We start from the raw sequence: 18,369 nt of genomic DNA, 5'->3' as shown, positions 1-18,369 counted from the left end.
TGGGGTGCTGTTTACGCTGCACAGCAGCAGAGGCTTCGCCTGCTTGCTATCACTGTCATTGCTATCCCGGATGGTGCACATTTATGGACTCGTATTTGCGAATGTGCTACAGAGCGCCTTCCGCTTCTTACAACACAGGTTTCACTTTCGTGTTATGGCCAAATTCTTTGAAAGGCGAATGAACCAATTTTTTTTTATGTAAGCAAGTAGTTAACCTAACTTAACAACCTTTGTTCTCTTCAAGTGGAAATGGCATGTATCTTTTGAGAGCTTCTATGCTTATATAATGTCATACTGCCTGCTACAGCCTTTGACAAAGGGTAGCCCAGCGTAAGCAAATAAACAACACGTACCTACTGCCACTAATAACCACACAAACGACACTTTGGCTAAACTGGCGGTATTTCCATCCGACTGCCTTTTCCCCGAAATGTGACGCGCGGGAAAGCGGCGCCCACGTGCAATGCAAGCTCAAGACCTGAAATAAACAGTAGATAAACGAAGACAACAGTTGGTAGGTTTTAATTACACGTTCTCTTTATTTTATGTACATATGCCAACACAAAGCCGTTAGCAAAAGTAGGACAAAAAAAAAACACTTTTGCAAAGTATATTTCTTGCAACATATATTTTTTCTCCATATTTTTGACACATTCTTTCGCTTACTGCCAACAGGTAAGTAGAAATCTATGAACGAGAGTCACATCGAGGATGTCGTAAAATGACAGTTTGATGCACTCGTCACGTGACAATATGTTCTTTCGGAACAACACAAAAATTGAAACAGGTACGGCAATTGTCCATTTCTACTTCGCCCTCCAACATCTACGCAAAAGCAAAAAAAAAAAAAACGTCTGCAAAATGTGAAATATACACGTGTATTTTGACACTGAGACTAGATGAAGCATGTGAATGAGAAAAAAAAAACGAAAGCACTACAATACAACCACTAACAGAAAGAACGGTCTAACACAGCAGCTGCTTAAGCAGAATTGAAAAGCGGTACGGCGCATTCCTCGTACAGGGTAAAAAATTGGAACTCATAGGCCTTGAACATTTTATGCGCTCACCCCGTCACTTGAATATATCGAATGGGAAACAAATCACGACCTTTCAAAAACGCGATAGAGAAAACTCTTTCAAACTCGCCAACTGGACGCTAGATGTGCTGCTAGATTGCTCCTCAATCTAAATGCTGGAGCAAGGGGAAACATTTTTCTTTGAATCCTTTCTACGACGAATATCTTGAACTGATCCCGTCTACGCGTAGCAGGGTGTAAACTGAACAACATTTAAATGCAATACGGTAACAAGTGTGAATATTTTCACTGTCGTTTGAAATATCCAATGTCGACGCACTTAGAAAATTAGAAACTCGTGTCGATAGTTACCAATAGGCTGTAGCGACTGCAAAATTTTCCATTACCCAAAGAATGGAGAACGCTTTGGCATAATCACCAAATCGTCTTAATATACGCACCATTTCTCTCTCGTCGTTGCTGAATTTTGTACACGGCCTGTGATCCCAAGGTTGCATTTGTGTATGTTAAAGTGCGGTTTTGCGATGAAGTTGAATTGTCATTGCACCTTTCTGTGGGCTCGTATTCAAATTTGGAACACTATATTGCATAGAGATGTCAATGCAATGTTTCATTTTCCTGTGTAGTTTCACGCGACGCTTTTCAAAAAGCTACATGGTTGCTCACTGCTAGGTGCATAATTTCACTTACATTCAACCTTGCACGGCATCACAGATCTCTGATTCGTTGCAAGATATATCACGTAATTACTATGCCTGATACAGACATCCACTAGTGAATTATATTCATCCCAGGCGTTAAAGTTCAAATAGCCGTGCGTGTTTTAATTCTAATTCAGTGTACATTCCGATAGACGATCATGCATTTTCTAGAGGCCAAAACATTAGGCAGCTTCTTTTGGCCAAAGGAAGTCATCTGTTAAAAACTATGCCTGTATTGTCGCTGTCATTCTGGATACTACTTCGTTATTTGGCCAAATGGTGCAGTCCGCCAATGTGAAGAAATATTTGAGGGACCCCTCGCAAGCTTAACAGATTATTTTTAATAAATGTGGGGATGCGGGCAAAGACTGGGACAAATGGCCTAATACTTTCCAACGGTGAGAGCTTTGTAAAAACGCCTCGTCACTGCCTTTTAGCACAGAAGGCAGAGGCGCACATAGTAGGAAAATTTCTTTAAATGGCTACTAAAGGCTTCAGCGTAGCATTTTATTCAGTACAACATTGTATGCGGGGCACTAAGCGTGACATCAGAACGAGGATCAAGGTGTGAAATGCAGAAACAATAGAACAATTTGAGGATGTGGAAATCCTCTTTTTTTTTTCATTAGAGAGACAAATGTGTTTTAAGCCCATTACATTAAAACAAACAAAGAAATCTAAGCCGGAAAATGTCGCAGAGACGGAACTAGGGAGTCTAATACTACATGGACGAGCTGTGGGATGAACGGGTGTGCATGAAAAAAAAACACACACACACAGATGTAGGACATGTGTTTGCGCAATTTCCACACTTTGTATGTAAGCGAGGCTGCGTTAAACGCTGACGCATTACCGCGCACGATCACCCGTGCCAGTGGTCTAAATGCACGCAGCCGTTTACATACCACGCACATAAACACATGCACACACAGTTGACGGGCAATGCTTCGGCCCGCAACAAACTTTTTTTTTTCAACTCTTAACTTGGTACGCAGGGACTAAGGCACTTTCCCATTCATAGCGCCCCAGAGAGTCTTTCTTTGGTATATGTCAGCATGTTCAAAGTCTACGTCACCCTTGCGGTGTCGTGAACACGGCTTTGGAACAGAGCCCTCGGAGTACACGGGCCCCTCGCACTTCAAACTTGGGTGGTCCTTCGTCCTCTCATGAACAAATACGGGGTATAAGTCGCAAGCCGCCAGAACGGAGTTGCTTAACGTTGCGCCCGCGAGCTGTCCTCAAGTCCAAACATGATGCCTCAGTGGGTAGAGCTTGCGGCAAGAGAGGCTCTTCGACGTTTCATCTAGGCGTCCTGATCAAGCAGGCTGCTGGATATGTTGCTTTTTTTTCTATACAAAAGTGTGCCGCACACTTTGTCGCGCAGGAATATCGTTAGGCCAACGTTAGACCAACGTTAGGCCAACGGCTACAAGGTCAATGCGTACCAGTGCCTCTACGACGGGACAGCCATAGTCCTACTGTGTCAGGGTCAGTCTACGTCTTCATGGAATGAGCTAGAAACCGATGGATAGGGACACCGTACACTGCTGTCTTCATCTGTGGAAAGTTGGTGTTTTGATATGACCACTGTGCAAACGACCCTCTAAATTTTCACATTTAGACCTCCCGATCGAGTTCAGGACTACATCGTTTTTGAAAGGTATTGCCTAGAAGCGCAGCTTAAGGCTCTCTGGCATGATTCAACTTCGCTTTGGGACAAAAGAGCAAGTATAAAAAGTTTTAGTCGGATGCTAATCGTTCCTTAATGGTGGTCAGTAACACTGGAGGGAGATCAACTACAGAGAGTGCTCACTGCCGTGAAGACCCAAAAAGTAGCACACGTGCAACAACGATCGTGAAACACAGCATGTTCACTTTTTCAAAAGCTTGGAATCGTGTGTTTCTAAATGTTTCTTAGAAGGCTTACGAGGTCTTCTCATAGAAGAGATCCTTGTCAGGAACCTTCCCTGTTTAGCCGAATACATCATCACTCTGTCAAGTGTAAATCAATGATCCCTGTATCGATTCCCTATGCCCGAAACCTCTACACTTCAGTCAACACCTACCCACCGCTCATGAACGCGGTCCATCACACTATTGACGGACCAATGGATTCAAAGTTTAAAATTTTCCTGGTCATGGACATGATCGAGAATACCGACAGCCAGTGACACCGCTACGCTTGCCTTCACTGTTACACGTGTGCATCGCGTCAGGGAAAGTCGCTTGTACGAAATTCGCATTTGACAATCAACTGGCGCACAGAGCATTACACAACCCCTATCATGCCTGCACGAGGACTTGAGGCGGAAAATATTGAATCTAAGCTGGACGCCGTGTACGCTCGACTACACAGAGTGTACTTGTACACAGTTCCTTCAACTCCGCCAACCATTAAAGGAGCTGTCACACCACACCTTACACAACGACAGTAGCAACTGCAAGCCTATGTAAATGGAAGGCGGTCGCGAGAATTTGCCTGAGCGCGAATCCCATTTTTCCCGAAGCGCACGAGTAACGCGCGTAAGATTATCTTTCCTAAAATGCGAAAGAAAAACCTTCTCGCGCGCTGGTCGCTGGCGTCACAGCATCTTCAAAACAAATTCAATGTTGCGGAGGGGGCCGCTACATCCCAACGCTGCGTCGTGGTTGTGTAGGCTTAGCGACGTCCTCGGGCAACATCGTCACCACCCCGTAAGCGCACACGGCGCGTTCCATTGTTCCACAGTGCAGGACAGCCTTCGAAGTTACATCCATCTTGGTGCACTCGCAAACATGGCGATTACCGCTGGTCTGTCTTCCGACCTCCATGGTTGCGCCCGAGGCGGTACTCGGCATGCAGCTGTAAGACTGTACAAATTTCTCCACCACATATGTGCAAGGGATGAAACTCAGGCGGTACCAATCGCGGCCAGAAGATGGCGCCACTCCTGGAGTGCGAGGAAGAGCGTCAGCTTTTTTTTACACAACGTTCTCTGTACACGTCGAAACGACAATGTCGCGTTGTCGAAAGGGGCAGCCATTTTGCACTTCACCGCTTCATGCAGGGCCAGGCGGAGGGCTTTTGTCGAGAATGTGTTCGTCAACGGGCATCGAATTCACCACTCCTGTAGTCCACGGAGGCACCTACGTATCATCTCGACTTTTCCGTCTATCCGTACGCATCGTTACCAGAATCGCCAGGGGGGGGGGGGGCGCTGTCATTCTTTGTGAACACAGCATCGTACCAAGGGGCGCGCACACTCTGACACCTCTTTTGTTAGACGCAGTTAGCAACACACCAAAGGTCTGGAACTCTTTCGGACTGGGTGTGACATCAATGTCAAGGGGCCATCGCTAACTTTTTTTTTTCACTAAGATTTGTTTCCAACGACGATATCCAGTTGAGGTTATCAGTCCCGCACTCCGGACTCACGGTCGCCGTGAGGCGCGTCAGCACTGCCGAATCATCTCACCGCGCGTTTCGGTCCACGTCATGTGAAACTACGAACCAGCACACACTAACGCGCCAACAACCTCAGTCCCGGACTGCCACGAACTCCGGAGTCGAGTCAGGGCAGTGGTTGCAACCGCGAGCGTCTGTCTGCTCGGTCTCGTACTCCGTTCACTCCACGTTGAGGGGGAGAGGGGGAGGGAGGGGCGAGCCAAACGTGCTGGCAGCTCGCTGTTGGCGGCTCTGTCCCGCAGCCTCCCGGACCACACGCAGTTGGCACGTCACCACGGTGGCGGGGCGGCCGTCACTCGGTTCGTTTCGCGATCAGTCCGTCCACCTCGCGACACGTCCTCCTCTGTCTCGGCGTTCACCACCACCTCGGTTGGGGCGGTATCATCGGGTGCGAGTATGTGGGCATCACGCTCCCTCCGAAGGACCCCATGCACGTGGCCACGGCCGCCGCTGCCGCCGAGCCCAGGTCGCCGGGGAACGACCCCGGCGGCGGCTGCAGCACGGACGAGGTTCCGTCCTTGAGCGATCCGGGCTGGCAGGGCTTTCCGTCCCGCACCAGGACGGGCACCGCAACCCGACGAGGCGACGGCAGCGGGTTGCCGGCGCCGGCCGACCCGTCCAGGCCCTTCTCCTGCCGGGCGCGCTTCGTCTTGTAGCGGTGGTTCTGGAACCATATCTTCACCTGCGTCGGCGTCAGCCGGATGATGGATGCCAGGTGCTCGCGTTCGGGAGCGGACAGATACCTGCGTGGCCGGCAGAAGGTGCGCGCGGACTTGTTAAGAACATTCTTGTACGGGGACATTGCACTGTATGTAGCGCTTAAAGGAGGACACGGAGAGGAACGCGAAAAAGACACACCGAACGCTAGTAAAGCCGGGGGGGGGGGGTACAGGGCCCAACGCACTAGAAAGTAGTTCACTTAAGGCAGAAAGCCGGGCTACTTTGGGGTTATTCTCATAAGGGGACATTGCACTAGCGCTCAAAAAAGGACACGGACAGGAACATAGCGTTCGGTGTGTCTTTTTCATGTTCCTATCCATGAACTTAGCCGCTAGTGCAATGTCCCCTTATATGAATAACCACCGACTAGACCAGCTTTCTTTCTTAGATACTTGTAAGAACACACGCGCGAGCTTTTTTTTTTTTTTGCCCTCGTGGACATGTCAATTCTAAGAGCACGATTGTAGCGCTGGTAGAAGGTGCGGGTAGCATAAATGGAATAGTTGTGTGAGAGGGCTATATGTAGGCTAACGCTTAGTATATGGCTCACGTCAGAAGAGTTGGTGAATTCTACAGGGGCATAACGGATTCGGGCTGCGGTGCTCATATACACCCAGCAAGAAAACGGATACCAACCGAAGCCTGTGAACCATGTGAACTCCCAGACGATCACCATACTCTATAACGTGAACCACACATACAGCTCTGGTTCGAAGATAACGCTATTTCTCGACCGTACTCTTTCGTCTTCTCCACGTACTCTAGCAGCAATTACGACTTTAGAAATGCTAAATAACCATGCAAGAGAAATATGTGTGTTTTAGGAAGCAATGGAAATGCCCGGCCATGCAGGCCCGGCGTTCTACTTTAGATGTATAGAGTGACGGTCTAAGCGTGACACACAAGAGGCAAACAAAAACAACCGATATCGAAACAACACTTACACATTCAGTTATTGGGCTCACATTGACATCGCTTTACCACAGACGACCTAGGTCACTTTGGTAGTACGCCGTGCGGATAAACTGAACGTTGCGTGCAGTGCACATTGACCAGTCTGAGAGTTTTCCAAAAACCAATACAAATGACCCCACTATTGGCGTCTTGTATCGCTTGGAAGACGAGTGGCGCATAGGTCCTTGTCGAGGACCTTCTCGGTAATTTGAAGCCCCAGCCCACATGTTATCTCATCAACCAGCCACGTCCGCCATATAGCAATGTACCTATTGCAGTGCATTCTGAGATCTCTCGTTATTCACCTCTCGTTCATCTTCGCTAAGACAAATCACCAGCACCGTCAACCAGCCCCTCTTCCACGATCCTTCGTATTTTCTTTTTTTTCCCCTTCGCTGCCTTAGTGGCTTGACGAGTTAGCGAGGGACATCACGCTCTCCAACAGTGCGGCAACGTCCACTTCGAAAAAATCCGACACTGAAATGATTAATTAGCGTTTTAATTCACTGATTGATTGACATCAAGCTCACCTCTGCTGCCGGAAACGCCTCTCGAGTTCGTACGTCTGTGCCTTGGAAAACAACACTCGACGTTTCCGTTTCTTTTGAGGTTGTTGCTGGGAGCCGGGTCCAGAGGACCCACCGTCGCGGTTCTGCGCGCCGCCCACCCCGAGGTCGTCGCCCTTGAGGTCGGAGCCGTCCTCGTCCTCGCTGTTTGAGTCGTCCACCGCGAGATCCACTGAGGGTTTCGATGACTCTGAGTCGTTGGGGCTCGCCGGTCCTGCACGATGGCGGCAGCGCCATAGTTTAGAAGAATGCAGACCTGACATTCGAGTGCATATGTACGCATATATACCAGTGCCTTAGAGAGGACTTTATGGAACAGAAAACGTGTAGCGAGGGCACAAAGGTTGCAAACCTCGCTTGTGTCATTTCGCAGATGAAATGGTTCTTTCTAGAGGCCCTGGATTGCATTTTTTAGACATGCTTCAATTGAAGTATAGACACAGCATCATATGAATATTTTGGTTTTATCCGGTGTTGCCGTTACACTCGCGGGATCAGTGAGTGAGTGAGTGAGTGAGTGAGTGAGTGAGTGAGTGAGTGAGTGAGTGAGTGAGTGAGTGAGTGAGTGAGTGAGTGAGTGAGTGAGTGAGTGAGTGAGTGAGTGAGTGAGTAGTGAGTGAGTGAGTGAGTGAGTGAGTGAGTGAGTGAGTGAGTGAGTGAGTGAGTGAGTGAGTGAGTGAGTGAGTGAGTGAGTGAGTGAGTGAGTGAGTGAGTGAGTGAGTGAGTGAGTGAGTGAGTGAGTGAGTGAGTGAGTGAGTGAGTGAGTGAGTGAGTGAGTGAGTGAGTGAGTGAGTGAGTGAGTGAGTGAGTGAGTGAGTGTATATAAAGCCGACATCTCAGTGACGTGAAATTCACCTTTACGGCATCGACGTCATATATTGCCTGCCACTTTGAACCGCACTGCATGGCCCGTGTAGTAAAAAAACTGGCTGTGGCTTAGCTAAGGTTAAGCCCAGGATGCGAAGCATACTAGCCTTTATTTTAACGCGACAGCGTTAAGGAGCTCGTGTCGCAGAAAAGCCGGTGTCGTCGGCGTCGGCTCAGGCGTGCGGCGCTTGCTCAGGCGTACATTTCCTTGTCGCGCCGAACGCTGCGTTGCTCGACGCTCACCGCGTCCGATGCGGGGCGCGTAGTCGCTGCGCCGTAGCAAAGCCACCTAGAAACAGTCTCTGTAACACGCCGCAACCTTCGCTTCTCATTCCAACGAGCAGCTCTGTCTCCAGGAGGCATCTCACCTCGTGAGTGTCTAGCAGAGGCAAGCACAGCTGCTTATATACCGCCGCGACGCCGCGAGTGACGGCGCGAGTTGGAGCCCCGTTTCTCCTCTGCCGTGGCGTCACGGTGTCACGTGGTCAGCCTTGAAGGCGACGCCGTGAGCGACGGCGCGAGTTGGAGCCCCGTTTCTTCTCTGTCTTGACGTCGCGGTGTCACGTGGTATTGAAGGCGACACCGCCGCGTCTGAGGAGCTGGGTTGAGCTCTAGTAATATGCTTCGCATAAAAATTGCTCGTGTAGTGAGACATCGCTCGTGTGCTAACGCCCAAGTACACGTTCAATAAACTGTGGAAGTCAGAATAAACTAGTCGCCTCCATCAACAGCGTATACATAGCCATGCTCCGCCATAGTGGTTTTGCGTGCCCCCCGGACAAGTGCTCTCTGTAGCTGCTGACAATTTCCACGACTGCGCACCCTCATAAAAGAAACAATAAAGATATCGTACAGCAAAGTTGCGAACTGACATAAGCAGTGTGCGCGTTAAAAGTGCAGCTGGCTTTTCTTAACGGAAGTGTGGCAGTCTGACAGATTCTTAGTGTTTATTTTTTTTTCTTTGTGGTGCGGCACGTGGAAGGGCGTACTTTTCCCACCACATACGTCCCCACTTTTGCACCACACTTCTCTCTTGTTTCATATTGTTTTGCATTTCTTTTTGTACTAATCCCTTCCTCTCATTTGCTTCATCTTTCAATGTCATAAATAACGCTTTCCCAACGAAAGGATAACAAACCGGCTCTTTAATAGTTAGCAAGTTAGTAGGAAGTAGTTATTTAGTTCACGACTCGATTTAGGACACGGCGCGTGACACACCAGGAAGATAGCTATCTTGAGCTTTGGAAATTCTTCGGAATTGTTGAAACCTCTTGTCAACTTGTTAACAGGGTGTTGTCGTTATACCACTATGTGGCCCGGTGAAAGTCTAAAAACGGTGGAGGAGCATGCGGCTTTCTTCAACTCAAAGATGTTAAGCATGGATGCGTAAATTTGTTAGTTTTGCTATACACATCCTGTATTGTATCCGCGTCAATCGAAGACGATTGGGGAATCGTGTTATCGACAAGGTCGCCTCGACTGTACTCACCCAGGAGGGGTCTCATCGATCCCGGGGACACGGAGGAGGGCGCCACCAGCGGCGTGCTCCCGGTGGGTAACGCTGGCGACTCCTGGTGGGGCGAGGCCGCGAGCGCGGGGGGTTCGCCCAACTCCCCGGCCTCCGAGAGGAGTGGCGATGGGTCTGAACCCATGGGAAGCTGACCCTGCAATGCGTCCATGCCTCCGCCGCCCATCGAGCCCAGTGCTGCGCCCGTGGTAAAAAGGAAACGAAAATTACAGGGTGAGTACATAAAAAAACGGAGGCTGCATTAAACAATTACGTTTCGGTGACAAGGAAACGGACAGCTGCTGCAGTAAGAGGAGAATTAGCTACCCAATTCGCATATGTCTTTTCCTCGTTCATTGCTACGGTCAGAAGCACCGAATTTGAGCTTTGCGGCTGTAAAGAAAAGACGCTATAACGCGCCTTATATGTTACCGTTCACCTTTCATTGAACAAAGAAACGCGCTTCTGAGTGAGAACCTCCTTCGTAATCTATAAATTAGCATGAGCGCTTGCTTCTTTAAGAGTAAAAGAGTGGAAATAAAAATTATTTTGATAAAAGGTATGGCTTAACTGGCTTCTCTGCCCTCTCTAAAATGGCAACAAAAAGTTCAGGGAGGGAGGGGGGAAGCGTGTAGAGATTGGGTCCGGCTGCACCGCAGTCCTCAAACAAAAGGGTTATTTGCGGCTCGAAAAGAGAAAGGCTCTTGAAAAAAAAAACAAATAAAAGACACGAGAAGAAGCCATCTCCTCTGAAACAATAGCCGGAGATTGCGGCTGTTTCTTTTTCGTCACGTGACAGGGCCAGCGTACGACAATAAATTGATAAGTGCACGTATATCGCCATCGTCGTTTCGCTTGAAGCGACTAACCTGCACAATCGAATTAATGACGTTGTAGTAGTGAGTGCGCTGACCACCATCAGAAAAAAAAAGATCGAACTTCCTTAGGTTGGTTAACCGAACGGCTACCCAAAGTTTATCCTAACCTTACCCAACTTCATACTAAAGAGGTGTGGTTAACAGAACGGTTACCTAATTGTTAGTTCAACCTAAACGAACGCAGTGTTTAACCATTGGGTTTTAGCTCAACACAATAGTTAGGTGAACCTAACTTATATAGCTGAACGTAAAAGCTTAACTTAGCACGACACCTCAGGCACTTTTGCAATGACCGGCGTCATATGTGAAGTGTAACATGATACATTGCACTTCTATAAATCCGTATGTACTATTTCAACCTATGCATTGCGTGTGACAAAATCACACTTTGAAAAGGAAGTTAATCTTAGGGACGCCGCTTTGTGGACGCTCAATGTTACTTGTAAAAGGATCGGCACATGAACGTTGGCTGAGGCCGCCGTGCCATATCACACCTAGGGTCCCCTAGGCTGGGGAATTACACAACAGGCTTGCGATTGTAAGCTTATGCAAGTCACGCGATGTAAGGGGTGACGTAAGTCGTATACTGATAACGTAAGACATCCTTATACTGTCGTCATATCGGGCGTTTTTCTCGCGCGCTTTTCTTTTTTTCTGACGCCCGACCCTTCGTCCCGACCATCGCGACACATATTTTCACGTTTTTTCTTCCATCCTATCTTTTCTTTTTTTTTTCTCTCAATTGATACTCCCATTCGTTGCTTTGATTGAAGACGTCATGGCACTGAGTCCATCCACGCGCGCGACCTTCTTCTGATATCGTCTGCTACGCGGCGACACGGGAACAGACGACTTGGGGTTGCAAAATAATTGATGCTCTCCTTCCAGTACGAACAAACGCCGTCTTCGGGCACGTTCGGGTGTAGTACGACGTACAAGGCGAGCGGTAGGAGGCGATTTCCAAGAAAAGGACAATGCGATATCAGATGATAGACCCATCGGGTCCTGTTGCTCTTATCGTGTATAGCTTCGAGCAAAAAAAAAAAAAGAACCGCAGTGTGTGGCTGGTATTGCGTTAGGTCTTGCAGTCGTTCGAAGGTTACTAAAGGAGGTGACCTTACCTCGACAAATCCCGAACCTCGTCATACTTTAAAAATGACATTGTGCGTGTGCCTGTATTGTACCTCTACAGTGTTTGTCATATTTATGACGCACAATTTTATAATGCCTTTTGTTGCCATTGGAATGTGTGATTCATGTTCACGTTAATCATGTGAAAAGGAATGGCTGGCGAACTCTTATTTCTGCCATTATCTCCTTATTTACTCATGTCAATGAAAACAAATAAAATTTGAACTTGTCACCTTCATTTGTGACACCACGGATGGCACATCTATACTAAAAAAGAAAAAAGAACATTCAAATTGTATTTAGTTATAATTGATTTCGTGTGCTGATCATAAGTACAATCGACAGTCAGAATTATTCACGACTGAACCTTCGCGACAGTGTAAAAAACATTGCTCTGTGTTTCGAGTTGTGTGTCTCATGCTTGCTTGAGAATTCTAAGGAATCGAATTCGGCACATCAGCAGTAATACACATTAGGCTTCCGTGGAGCTGCATAAAAATTGCGCAGGTTCAACTCACGTATTCCGAGCTTTCTCGAATCGCCTGAGTTAACCGCTATACTCAAGGAATCTCATGAGACGTGAATTTCCATTTTTATTTCCAGTACACGTAAGCGTTTTACACAAAGCTTTTCACACAAAGTGCTTAAACGCAAAAAGAAAAAAAAAGAAGATCGCAAACCTCTGATGATTGAGATTCAGAGTTAGAATTTAACATCCAGTGCTACAAAGTGTGCTGCGAGGAAAGGCGAAGGGGGGGGGGGAGGAGAGAGAGGTTTGCGGTTTAATTTTGCCCACAGAAACATTTCTATCGTGCTATCAGTGCACATTCACGAGAAATTTTTTTTTTCGCATTCGGCCGCCGTCACAATGCGGCCACTGCAGCTTGCTATAGAACCTGCAACCTCGTACTCAGTAGCACAGCAGCATCGTGTTCACTGAGCCACTCAGTCGGGTGGTCACGTGGTGTGTGACGAGAATGCACTGATAACTGCCGGGGCGAATGCTACGATTTTCAAGTCGTCGCAAGGAAGTATTGCGAGACGAGGTGTATATGGGACACAGATAATTATTAACCATCCCAATGCGCGTCCAACGCTTGTTTGAACATCTCTGATTATGGCACGGGATCAGTCAGTCCCCCTCACCCGTTGCCACGAGTGTCGCAAACCGCGGGAGAAACTCTGCGAGAGCACGTATTGCGCTCTGGTGTGAAAGATCCTCCCACCAGGTTCCCGCCTCTGATGACGCAGACTACGGGATAGCTACCTTTTGCTATTTGTCTACTGCCCACGGTATCACTTAGCTAAGCAACAAACGGGTAGACAGAAAACTTGGGAGAGGGGGGCGGGGAGAATGTAAGGAAAGCTTCCCTTAAAATTATGGCTCCTACACTATACCTTGGAGAATAATGTATCGCAAAAGAATTGCCAGGAACAAATTTGCCGCAGATGCGGGCCGAAGGCGTCAATGCGAATTTTTGATCGACTGAGTGATTGATTGATTGATCAGGTGCAACATTCCAAAACGACACCCGTGCAAATCACGCATGCGCACGTCGTCTCCTCTCTTCTCATTCCCCGTTCGAAACAATGAAATTATTCATCTGCATAATCACATTGCATCCGTGTCAACACTGCTTGGCGTTACAGGTGACGATTCCGGAGCTTTTCGAATCTCCTGGATTAATGGCAGTATTGTGTTTTTTCGCTCCATTGTGCCCACTACGATCTCTCTAAATGTATCGTGGGAAGTCGAATAATTTTTATTCAACATCTTAAACATGTTGTGGTGCACGGGAAAAAATAGAAGCATTCGCGGATTTACATCAGCTGGACAACGGCAACTCATAGGAGTAGATGGCTAAAATGCGTTTCCATCTTTCTCAAGCTTCAGGCGCACTGCGTCGGCGTTTATATTTCGCACACCGCTACGCTCCTGTTGCATGTTGTATGACTACTAGAACTTGCTCAGGAACGTCGACTTGCTTAAGAACAAGTTAGTTGTTAGCGAGAAGCTAGAAAATTGAAGTGACAAAAAAATTCACGCAGAAACTCCTCTGGGATTTATCTAATTATGCGTAAGGATTGTGCCACTTGCTCATCTCCACACAGCCCAGTGTCGTTACCGATGTTACGAAACTTGATTGGACCAGCATCAACACGAAGAGTTTATGCAGGTTGTTATCAATTTTATCGGTCGTTATCAACCTTATCGAACATTATCCGACCCTTATCAACTCTTATTGGTCCCTATCAACCTGGATGTCCTGCGAATCTGTTGCAAGACCATCGGTACAATTGCTGATGAGGTATGCATTGCATTATTCACTGTTCGGATGCTTGTTTTGAGTTCTATTGAAAGGTGCGCTTCTTCTGCGTGTTGTGTGGGTGATTTTAATGAATGTATGCACTATTCACTTCCATTATCGGAGCGCCTGCAGCCTTTGCCTTATGTTGGCATGAGACATTCCAATTTCTGCTTGGCTACGGGGGTATGAGCCATCGCTTATGTGGGTATGAGCCATTGTTTAAGGGAATATGAGCCATTCTTACGAGACGGACGGACAAATTTCTGGTAGGGCAGGCATAGAAATGCTTACGCATTTGAAATGGTCGAGGAAGGGATGTCTCAGACTCGAGCGCCAATGTTCAACTCCGTTGAGCGCAACTTTGTCGCAAAATCTGACTTTAGCACCTTCTTCTGTGCGTGTTGAATGCATCCCCGTTGAGTGTATCTTAACGGATGAAAATCTGAAATGACCGAAACGTTTGGACAAGGGGATTTGTGTTTGTCAGTGACATGCTTTAAGCGTCAATCACGCTGCAGCAGCTCACATCACCCAAACTGGCTTTGGTTCAGAAGTTCTAAACGTAATAATCGGGTATTATACGAGTATTCAGGTTAACAGACGGACGCTTGGCACAAAGAAAAACGATGGTCCGGGCTTTTTAGTTATCTGCCACACTTCAACTGCTGTCGTCTCATTTGTGAATGATGACACATATATGGTGAACCATCGCGGTGTCCTTGCAACGTGGAATCTCATCATTTGCACGCCAAGATTAGAATGTTATATGTGAGCGAGAGTCGATACTCCTTCTCAATGTAAGCTAATAGCTGAAGATTTTTAGGAGTCCAATCGCTTCGATGAACGAGTGATTCACGTGTTAGCGAACCGCTGTCGAAGTGCAAAAAAAATTGCCTTGGTTGAACGCGGTCGAACCAAGTCTGTCGAGCGATAGCACGGTTTTGCTTGCTTTTGGAAAGGACACAAAAGCTTCTCGGTGCGGCAGCAGCAGCGAGCGAATTGACCTTCCTGTTGTGTCTCGTCTCAACACGAACTACGTGTCTAAAGCACAGCGCATACGAGGCTAACAGGATTCGGCGCACTTCGTCCACATCGCAGATCGCTTTTAAGATATGGGCGCCCACGCGGCGTACGCAGCAACCACCAGTAGTGGCAGGCCAAGTCCCAGTTTGACCTTGACTGAGCTTGAAGGTCAGATTTACGGAATCGAGTGTTTTCTGGGTTTGTGCCTGGAGTGGTAGAGCTGTCGCGCTAGAAATAGGAGGCGCTCGTTGCTTGAGTGCGTGATTCTGTGGAGAACGGAGTCGTTAATAGGCGCATTTGTAGCGTTAGCACAGGCGGCTTTACATATATATGCCTGTTGATAATGGGCTTGTTGTGTGCAGCGGTGGGAGTGGCGGCGTGGCACGCTACAGCCATGACTCCTCTCAATTTGGAGCACTCTCCCGCGGCCACCGCAGGGGAAGAGAGCAGAATGCAAACCTTTAAACGGCACGGTACTCAAGCGCGATCGCGCGTGCGTATCAAATGGATATAATCTGCGTTAGGTGACGAACCGACCCCGCAGCTAGGTTGACTCGCAACTCGGCGCCTTTAAGTTCCGAGTCGAACTCCTTCAGCTGTAGTCCGGCCACAGACAGCCAACCGCGAAAAATGGGTGAAAAGAGGCAAACAAAGCTATTCGCGTTAGTGAAAGGCATCGGCACGGCGTTTTATGTGGGATACTCAAGGCCGTGCTTGAACTTCTGGGCACCGTGTCCTATAACGATACGCGGGCGCGGCATGTTTCGCGCGAAGCAGCGTACGCAAGACCACTGCTGTAGCCCAGGAGAAACAGCGCCCCGGCAGCTACCACGCGTCGCACAGCGTGGGCGCCTCCGAGATTCGTCAGTGCGTGCGCCCACCGATCTTGGAGGCCGTGTTCACCGCACTGACGTGATGAGGAGTGGCGCCAGCATCGTTGCAGGCATCGCGTATGGGCGATTCGCGGGACGAGCCCGAAGGAGTACTGTCGGCGCTAGCCAAGCGCCTGGCGAGATATTAGATAGAGTTAGCTTGACGTTTACCCTCCGCTAAATGCGACGGCAACGCCACCCTTCGACGAAAATTGTCAAGTTTATCTATAGCACACCAAAACGAGAGGACACAGAAAGACGTGGTACACAGAGGCGCTTTGTGTATCACGTCTTTTTGTGTCCTCGTTTTTGTTTATGTCCTATGTAAACCTCCACGCGTCATGCCAACACGCCCAAAGCGCTACGTAGCAGCGAGTGTCGTCTTTTCTTGTGTGTCTTCGCTGTGTCCGTGTCAGTGCGCTGCTTCACCAGCGAGGTATGATTACTGAACTTCGACGAAAGCAGTCGCATGTGGACTCTCCCTAACATTCCTTGAAAAGCGTAGCGCTTTCTTCAGTCGAGGAGTGGCGCTACGCTCAACTGAGAAGAGGGAAGGAAATGCTTCGAGCGAGGTATTGTGCGAGAATAGGGGGGGTACATCAAGGAAGTTCAAGAAAAACTGCTAGAGTGGAAACTATGTCCCAAAGGTGAAGCTGCACTGGAGGGGGCGCACGATAAATATACATAAACGATAAAAATGGTGAAGAAGCCCTTTTTTTTACATCTTACTAAAGTTAATCAGCCTCCTCTTATTTTTTCACCGAACAAACATTCATCTACATGTATCTCTGTGGCACTGGTTTTATTGTAAAATCTGGCTGTCCTGGCATACTGTGTCGGGCAGAAAGAACGTCGTCAATATTCAGTAGTTAATATTTTATTTGGCAACAACTAGCTTTTTATTTAATTAGCCAAGCATTACAATAACAGAGCCGAATCACTTAACCTGCAAGCGGACATCATCCGACAAGGCTCTATTCCAGGCGAAGGAGGTGCAAACATTGGCTTCATCTTTCCTGGTAAGAAGCTACGGGAGCTTCCACTGCAGTAGTTTTATGCGAAGCATATTACGAGAGCTCAACCCAGCTCCTCAGGCGCGGCGGTGTCGCCTTCAATGACCTTTGACCCCATTCCATACCACGTGACACCGTGACGTCAGAGGAGAAACGGGGCTCCAACTCGCGCCGTCGCTCGCGGCGTCGCGGTGGTATATAAGCAGCTGCGCTCGTTTCTAGGTGGCTTTGGCTCAACTCTTGCAAGATGGGCTGGGTGGAAATCGAACCAGGGTCTCCGGAGTGTGAGACGCAGACGCTACCACTGAGCCACGAGTACGATGCTTCAAAGCGGTACAAAAGCGCCTCTAGTGAATGCGGTGTTGCCTTAGAAACGAGCTGCTTCTGAGGCTCAGGCGCGCGTCGCTTGCTCAGGCGCACATTTCGTTGCCGCGCCGAACGCTGCGTTGCTCGACGCTCACCGCGTCCGATGCGGGGCGCGTAGTCGCTGCGCCGTAGCCCAATGTCTTACACCCCTTGGCGGGTCGACGGGAACGCTGTCGCGTTCCACTCTTGAAGGCGAAGCAGAGTAACGCATGAGTTGTTTCTTCGTCTAGCCGAACCAAATATAGCCAAGCAACAGCAGTTCACCAGGCTAAACAGTGGTTCAACAACTAAAATAAAGGCTAGTATGCTTCGCATCCTGGGCTTAACCTTAGCTAAGCCACAGCCATTTTTTTCGTTAATCTCCTTGGGGCACATGTGCTTTACAGGCATTCGCCGCGCGGTATAGGTAATTACCGCACCCAGAGAGAGAGCGGCACCACACGAGCAATGATAACAAAAGGCGCGCGAAGAACGAAGGTTGGTCTTATCACTTCGTCGCACAGGGAGAGCACAGGCGAGCAGGCCGGGTTAAGCCAATCCCGCAACGTGCGTTCGAGCGTCGGCCAATCGGCGGACGGACTACGCGCGATAACGCATGACGGAGGGAGCGCGATTAGCTGAGGTGCGCATGGCAAACAGGACAGCAGAAAAAGAAGAATGCGGCGATAACGCTTCGAATGCACTCGGGCGCTTGCTGGAAAGGCGGACGATAAAAGAAAAAAAAACGAGATAAGGATGCTGCGCCGAGATTTCTCCCTGTCTTTGCAATAGCTTCACGCGCAGCGCGGTCTTTTTCTTTAGAATAGGGAAGTTTGTGTGCGTCCTTGTGTAAGTCGGCGTCAAAAGTTTGCGGGACGAGGGTATCGCGGTAAACAAGCTTGAGTACCGAACAGTTCGTGCCTCCAAATTGTAGAGAGAGAGAGAAGGTAGGAAGGAAAAGCGGGGACAACTATAAAGTCGTTTTTTCACTGGTCGAT

General features: G+C 48.5%; 1 protein-coding gene across 2 annotated transcripts in view; it reads right to left on the bottom strand.

The window, feature by feature from the left end:
• Positions 1–515: 515 nt before the first annotated feature.
• The window catches only part of LOC135920967 (homeobox protein Nkx-2.2-like), a 151,966-nt gene continuing 134,112 nt past the window's right edge, over positions 516–18,369 (bottom strand). For both annotated transcript variants that reach the window (XM_065455255.1, XM_065455254.1), the window contains exons 3-5: positions 9,783–9,998; positions 7,391–7,640; positions 516–5,929 (exon numbers count right to left, since the gene is read on the bottom strand). In XM_065455255.1, the coding sequence (XP_065311327.1) occupies positions 5,542–5,929; positions 7,391–7,640; positions 9,783–9,998 (854 nt within the window). In that variant the 3' untranslated portion in view covers positions 516–5,541. The remainder of the gene's footprint in view (positions 5,930–7,390; positions 7,641–9,782; positions 9,999–18,369) is intronic.

Source organism: Dermacentor albipictus, chromosome 7 (genome assembly GCF_038994185.2).
Source record: "Dermacentor albipictus isolate Rhodes 1998 colony chromosome 7, USDA_Dalb.pri_finalv2, whole genome shotgun sequence".
Taxonomy (NCBI): Eukaryota; Metazoa; Arthropoda; class Arachnida; order Ixodida; family Ixodidae; genus Dermacentor; species Dermacentor albipictus.
The sequence above is the reverse complement of the archived record's forward strand: the minus strand, read 5'-3'. Positions and strand labels throughout refer to the sequence as shown.